Below are 7893 nucleotides of genomic sequence, written 5' to 3'. Positions count from 1 at the left end.
GTCCCGACGTTTTGTTCACCTTCTCTTTGCTCTTCGTTCTTTTAGCTACAGTTTTAAATTGAGTTTCACACTGTATTGCAGTGCGCTTGGTTCCAAGGACCTCCTCTATCTCACGAGCAATCTGCTCGTACATGGCGCGCTTTGTCCGGAACCTCATCAGTGCACCCACTTTCGGCGTATACAGCACATATTTGTCAAGGAGGTACTTCGTTTCCCCAGAGGTCTAGGGTGCTGTGTGCAAAACAAAGAGAATACTAATATATTTGGGTGTACTTGCAGGCCTCGTAAAAGCAGTGATGCAGAAATTTAATAGCTACTTAATGCCAGCTACTGCGCAGTACATGCTTAATGCTACTCCAGTACAATAAAATCGATTTCATGCACAGCGGCTTCACATTACTCCCTGCAGTGCACAACTTTTTAAGTGCACAAAGCCTAACTGCTCTAAAATGGCCATGAAAACATTAAATAACGAAGAAGTAAACGTGGGAAAGGGCGCACTAGTGCTCCATTTGAATTAGTCCACCATCTCCATATTAGCCAATGAAGTCCGTGGAAACCGGCTAGACCATGCACAGACACTTCAGCATGCCATTTGGCGTAGCATCCATGCTACTTGGCTGTCCATGCTCCTCTGGGCTTGAGTACTGAGGCTCATCAGATGTGCTTGGCTGGCTACCTGAGAGAACATAAAGAAGGCAGGAGAGTCATCATATGATCGTTCAATGCGACGTGCACCTACACCGTGTTCTATCTTTACCAACATCAGTGTGTGAGGAAGAGCAGTATAGGTCCCGACCTATAAATATGTCTATAAGTTGATATCAATACAGCTGAAGAAAACAAATCTGATACATTTGTTCAGCGATGTGAACGACACAATGTGGCCACTTTTAAGGCAATAGAACGATTTTTTTTTATTTGCAAATGGATTTTCATGCGCGTAAATAAACTGGGTGAGCAGTTAAGGAAAAATAAAGCGAAAACAAACGAAAATTAGGTGCTGGCGAAAAAATACAAGCGGGGTCATTAGCTTTCCCACGCAACGCTTTTCTTGTCACTGTAACCGCTAGATAAGTATTATTTCGTCATTTATGTTTAACGCTGGCAACTGTATGCATGAAGCCGATACAATTCTCCTGCATCTATCAGTTTGAAGTCTAAGGTTGGACGAAATCTCGTCTGGTCGGGTAGTAGCGTCATAGGAAAACAAAAATACATGAATCGCCGACCAAAGGCTTGTGTCAATAAACGATGTTTCGGCTTCCTTACGGAAGCCTTGTTCACTGAAGGCTTTACTAAAAAACCCGGCTCCTAAATACGTCTCAATAATCGTCCGAGGCATCTTGCGCACACTGGCGGGAGATTGCCGTCATTGTGATTAAGTGTTTTTTTAGTCGTTTGTATCGCCAGCGACTCAAGATATTGGCGATAATAGAAGCCTCATTCCAGCAGATACGATGTTCTGCTGATACGGCATGCTCCGCAAGAGCGTTGGCAACTACTTTTTGGTTTTCTACGTCCTTCTTGTGCTCTTTCAGGCGCCTTCGAAAATTCCCGCTTTCGCCTATGTATACATAATCGCACTCAGCACAAGGGATCCGGTACACCACGCCCGGGGATTTTTCTCTTTCCAGCTTTTCCTTCACATTCACAAGTTCGTGCCGTAACTTGTGGGTGGGAACGTGGGCAACGTGCACGTCGTAAGAGCGCAGCACACGTCCCAGTGCTTCGCTTATTTATTTTATTTCAGAGGTACTGCCAGCCTTCGCAGAAGGCCTTTGGCAGGAGTGAGCATACATGGTGAAGAAAGTACAAAAAAGCGCTACGAGATATGATAATGATAACAGTGGTGTCATCTGCCTGCTTGAGCAGATTAACACCGAGAAGAAAAGAAAAAATGAGAAAGAAAAATGCTTTGTACAAGCTCGCGCTGTTCAGGCATATAGAAACAACACTGGCACATAACACAAGAACACTGGCATCAATAGCACGCTTAAGTAAATAAACACTAACGGTAGACATACGCTGATCCATCAGCAATGACAATAATCACAACCACAAAGCAATATCAATAGCGGGAACCAAAAACGCTTAGGTTGAGTTAACTTATGCACTTCGATTTTGATAAGAAAGATTCGACAGTCGGGCATTCCACAGCGTCACAAGGCAAAGTGTTCCACTGACGGACGGTTCTCGGAAAAAAGGAATTTTGAAAGGTATCTGTTCGGCACATATATTCTTTTAATTTTTTTGGAATGGTTTGATCGTGTATACACATCGCCGTATAACATGTTCGATATAAGTGCTACTATCTATACCTAGCTTACTATTGTAGAGTAGATGCATGTATTTCATTCGTTCAAAATACCGTCGCAATTGTAATCGTTCTAAATTAGCTTTTTCCACAAGTGCAGTTGCTGAGGTACGCCAACTATATGAGTAATTGATGAATCGAGCTGCCTTTTTTTGGATGCTTTCGAGTTTGGCGATGTTTAATTGAGTGCACGGATCCCAGACTACAGAAGCGTATTCAAGAACGGCTCTGATAAAAGTTTTGAAGGCAAGGAGTTTTATCTCTTGTGTAGAATTGCGCAGGGTTCTTCTCATGTAACCTAGTTTCTGCATAGCCTTTTTTGTAATGTATGAAACATGTTCATTCCATCTGAGATCTGAGGTGAGGATTACACCTAAGTATTTACAGCTTTTAACGGAAGATAAAGGGTGTCTATTGACGGAATAGGGAAATAGGAGGGGTTTTCTTTTGCGTGTTACTGTCATTGTTACCGTTTTCTTCCTGTTTATTTTCATTTGCCACGTTGAGCACCAGTTTTCTATTTGAGCTAGCGAAACATTTAGTTGAGATTGGTCATTCGAGTTTTTAATTTCTTGATAAATAATACAATCATCTGCAAAAAGTTTTATTTTCACGGGTACTACACTAACAATATCATTAATAAAAACTAGGAAGAAAAGGGGCCCAAGAACAGATCCCTGTGGAACACCCGACTGGACAAACATATAGCTCGAGCACACTCGATCAATTCCCACACATTGGCCTCTACAGGAGAGATAAGCTGCTATCCATGCAAGCAATGTGTCGTTCTTGAGTATGGTTTGCAGTTTTAATAGCAGCTTTGGGTGGGACACGCAGTCGAAAGCTTTTTCAAAATCTAAAAAAATAATATCGATCTGGCTTTGTTTATCGAGTGCTGCTGCAAAATCATGCACTGCCTCTATAAGTTGCGTGACCGTAGATACGCCCCTGCGGAAGCCGTGCTGTCGGGAATCGACTAAGTTGTGCTCCTCCAGGAAAGAAGACATGTGTTTGAAAATAATATGTTCCATTATTTCAGCGCTTGTGCTCAATAGAGAAATTGGTCTATAGGATGCTAGAAGTGATTTGTTTTCCGCTTTCGGTATGGGCGTAATTTTCGCATACTTCCAGTCAACTGGAAGCGCTGCTTGAGATAGGGATATTCTAAAAATAACAGATAAGTATTTGGAGCACCACTCTGCGTACCTGTACAGGAAGGCGTTTGGGATCCCGTCAGTTCCGTGTGCCTTTTTTGTATCGATGTTCAGTAAAAGCGATAAGACGCCTTGTTCTGATATGGATACATCACTGATAGCGGAGTTACCATGGCATGCAAAATATGGTCTTTTGCCGTCATCAAATGTAAATATGGAACAGAAAAATTTGTTGAATGCGTTCGCAATATGGGAAATGTCAGTCACAGTCGCACCGTCGATACACATACTACAGAATTGGTCTTTTCTGGGTTTAAAATGCCGCCAGAACTTGGCAGGGGATGAGACAAGGAAAGTTTTCATGGTTACATGATGATAATTATATTTTGCTTTTCTTATGCATCCCTTCAGCTGAAGGTGCATGTCTGAAAGCTTGAGCATATTAGAAGGAGAGGGAGACTTCCTGATTTGTTTTCTGTCTTTTTGTTTTCCGCTTTAAGCGCACAATCTCTTTGGACATCCAGGAATTTGTGTTATGTACAATTTTTTTAGTACATGGTACGAAATCATTTATACACTTTAACACCAAACTCTTAAAGATTATCTATAAGCGGTTCACCCGACATGTCTCGGAAAGAGAGAGGAAGGTAGAAAAGGAGCCGTCCAACGCATCCAGAATGCCAACGTCATCGGCACGTGAAAAATTTGGAAAAGCACGTTTATGCCTCCTGCAGTTAGGAACAATGTTTAGTTTGAAGGCTAAGCATATCATCTTGTGGTCTGATATGCCTTCCACGATGTGCAGTTCTGGACCACGACGAAGTAGTCCATCGGATAAAAGAAATAAATCTAAAATGGACGCTGAGTCGTTCTGAATGCGTGTGGGCTGCTTTACAAGCTGGGTTAAAATATGGAAAAGAATTATGTCAACGAAGGGCTCTGCTGATTTGAACAGAGGTTCAGGAAATTCGCTTTCCCAGTCAATGGCCGGAATATTAAAATCGCCGCCGATTAAGATGTTGGGTGAGATTTTTTTGCACTCAGAAAAGAAATCATTAAGTTTTTCGAAGAAGATATTATCGGAGTTAGGAGGCCTATAAAATGCTCCTGTGATAAGGTTCAGTTCCCTTAAACAAATCTTAGCAACAACGCACTCAATTTCAGGTATGTCGGGCGACCTAATACTTGCAATGATTCTTTAAACATTATTGCAACTCCGCCACCCCTAGAACTTCTGTCTTTACGGAGTATGCGGTATCCTGGTGGTGTTATTTCGAAATCGCCGACCTCAGGGTATAACCAAGTTTCTGTTATAATTAAAATATATGGTTTGTGTGCTATTGTTATGCTTTCTAGATCATCCAATTTATTTAGTACGCTCCGAGCGTTCAGGTTCAAGCACTGAAAATGTAAAGGGGGGTCACTATTAGTTCATTGTGTCGGTGATTTCTTGCTGGGGTCTGGGCGTTTACCAACGGGGATTCTTACATTTGCAGTGTCGTCCCATTCAAACAGCTCACCGTCAACCTTTATCTTATCATACACCAATCTAACTTTCCTTCCAGTTTTCCTAATTTCCGACGTGCTGTCCCATAGTTTCTTCCTCTTCTGACGCGTCGCTGCCGAGAAATCTTCAGAAATCGAGATACCACTGTCTTTTAACACAAAGCAATTCTGCATAATGCGGAACTTCTCGCGATGATCGATAAGCTTTAGGATTATAGGTCGGGGTTTGTCCGGCTGTATTCGACCGATGCGATGTATCCGTTCAGTTGATGACACAGTTATGCCTAGCTTCTTTTTAAACACGCCCTCAACTACGCGCGAGGAAAGGTATTCAGGTGTCTCCTCAGCCACCTCAGCAATGCCAAAAACAAGAACATTATTTCGTCTGGAACGGTTTTCCAAGTCAATAAGCTTGCTCTGGAGATATTGAAAACTTCTTTCAAGGCCAGAAACCCTTGTACCAACTTCGGTTATAGCTGAAGATGTGGCTTCGACTTTTTCTAGTTTTGCCTCAATTTCATCGAGCCTTTTCTGAATGTTCTTTTGGCCCTCAAGTATTTCAATCAGCATTTCTTCTGTCGTAGGCCCAGGGTTGGATTCTATGTCACCACATAGCATGAGCAAGGAGAACAGATTTTGAATTTTGCAAAAAATCACAAGAACACTGTGAGGGCAAGTCAGCTGGATGAAACAACGATTACTGGTCCTAACAGAAGAAGTTTGACAACTAACCTGCGCAAAAAGGTGAAACGGGTTTGACATGCTGACAGGTGGCCAGCTGGCATGCCCACTGAAGATCTTCGGATGGGGCGTGCTTTTTATATCATTCGCTGCCGATGTTGATGGGGCTGGACGCAGTGATGCCCAGTGGTCTTGGAAGAGCGGCCAATCTTGTGCGCAGTCTCCGTCGGGGCTAGGCGCAGCGTTGACAAAGCGTATCATATCCTGTGATGCGCTGGACTTGGCTGTCGTGGCTAGCAGAAATATCTGCACAAAAAGGTGAAACGGGTTTGACATGCTGACAGGTGGCCAGCTGGCGTGCCCACTCATAGGGGATGGCGGCACGTGATTGGCAATGGTTGCGGGCCGTGTTCTCTAGGAGCACTGAGCGGCGTTCCACGGAGGCTTGAAATTTCCTGGGGTAGCCGCAAGTCGTCAACTCACGGCGCACTTGCACCAGGTCCGAGGCATGGTCTTGATGTCGTGAGCAAATTTTTCTCGACCTTTCGATGAGTGAAGCCGCAACAGCACGGTTGTGGCAGGCCGGGTTCACTGAGTTAAAATGTAGGTACCTGCCCGTGTGGGTCGACTTCCTGAACACTCGAAAGGAGAGGTTATGGCCCACTCGCTCCACTAACACGTCCAAGAATGGTAGTTGGTTGCCAACCCCCTCCTCGACAGTGATCTGTATGGCCTTTTCCATGCTGTTAATGTGCCTGGTGAACGCGGCAAGGGCGTCCTTCTTGATTGTACAAAAACAGTCGTCGATGTACCGCAGGAACACATTAGGTCGTGGATGGAAGGAGGCCAGAGCCCGGTTTTCGATGGCTTCCATGGTCAGGTTGGCGGCCGTGACAGAAATGGAAGCGCCCATAGCAGTTCCGTGCACCTGCTTGTAGAACGAATCTCGAAAAACGAAGTACGTGTTTTCGAGGCAAAACTTCAACAACCGTGACAGGTCCTGTGCCTCAAGGGGTGTTCTTTCGCTGAGCTTCTCGTCATCTTGGAGGGCAGCCGCGCAAACATCTACCGCTAGATCGACTGGGACGCTGGTGAAGAGCGACGTAACGTCAAAAGACACAATGATGTCGTCATCCTCCACCACGACGTCACGCACTTGTTCAGTGAAGTCAAACGAGTTGCGTATGAATGTCGGTCCTTTTCCTACTAACGGCGCGAAGACACGGTGAAGGTAGCCCGACAGCTGGCATAGGGGCGAACGGGTAAAATCCACTATCAGTCGCATAGGGACGCCCTCTATCAGTTTGTTGTGAAGGCCCTAATTTGTCACGTCATTGAGGAGTATCAGCGAGAAATGAAAAGCAGAGAGCTCGACGAAACACGCCTGCATATAACGTGCTACGGAGCACGCAAGCGGAGGCGCATACAAACAGCGGCAAAGCAGGAAGAGAGCGAAAACGATTCATCCAAAAGCAAGCATATGCGACTGGGGTTTCGATGTAAATTAGCCTCTCATATGTCACCAATGCAGACCATCTTCTTTCTTGAAAATAGCCCGCCATTTAGACGCCAACGCGGCATGCCACAGTGAGTTGTTGCTACACATAAGAAATTTGGTGCCAGTACTCGTGTTTGCACGTTCACATCAAAGCAACTGGTGCGGAGTTTAAAATGAATGCATTGCAGTCGCTGTAAACACACCGTCCAGCATTGCGTACAGTAGCTGCTCTGCCGTAGACGGGCCCAAATCCCCGCCACCGTAAACGGACGCCATGTTGTTTATTGCTGAGCGGCGAAACCGCGAAATGTTGGCGCTGATGTCGAGCGTTTCCGGCCCTCTCGGCCGCCCCGAAATGCACCCTTGTGTTCGGCAGGGGCGCGGTGTCTCCGGCTCGTATGACGACGCGCCCGCAGATTGGTTTGCTCTTGGGTTGCTCTGATTTGGAGCCTCAAAGCGACCAGCCGAAGACGCCATTAGCGTTTTGCCTCCATAAAAACGCAGCCGCCGTGGTCGGGTTCGAACCCGGGAACTCTGGATCAGTAGCCGAGCGCCCTAACCACTGAGCCACCGTGGCGGGTCTGTGCATCTTAAGTGTTCAATTTTTTTTTCTTTCACGTAGTCAAAGACTGTAATAGCCTTTTTGCCAGTGCAGTTCACCGCGGTAATCTTGCGCACTTCAAGTGCTTCTTTGATCAAATAATATATGAGCTTTACACGAGCTTCGTCCTGATTAC

At 45.2% G+C, this 7893-nt stretch overlaps 1 protein-coding gene across 1 annotated transcript; it reads right to left on the bottom strand.

Moving 5' to 3' along the window:
* Positions 1-563: 563 nt before the first annotated feature.
* Positions 564-6943, bottom strand: LOC144120385 (uncharacterized). The gene is made up of 2 exons (XM_077652735.1): positions 6001-6943; positions 564-679 (listed from the first exon to the last, which is right to left on the bottom strand). Exons 1-2 carry the CDS (start codon positions 6941-6943, stop codon positions 564-566), a joined length of 1059 nt encoding a protein of 352 aa, XP_077508861.1.
* Positions 6944-7893: the final 950 nt, after the last annotated feature.

The sequence above is a fragment of the Amblyomma americanum genome, chromosome 2 (assembly GCF_052857255.1).
Source record: "Amblyomma americanum isolate KBUSLIRL-KWMA chromosome 2, ASM5285725v1, whole genome shotgun sequence".
NCBI lineage: Eukaryota > Metazoa > Arthropoda > Arachnida > Ixodida > Ixodidae > Amblyomma > Amblyomma americanum.
The sequence above is the reverse complement of the archived record's forward strand: the minus strand, read 5'-3'. Positions and strand labels throughout refer to the sequence as shown.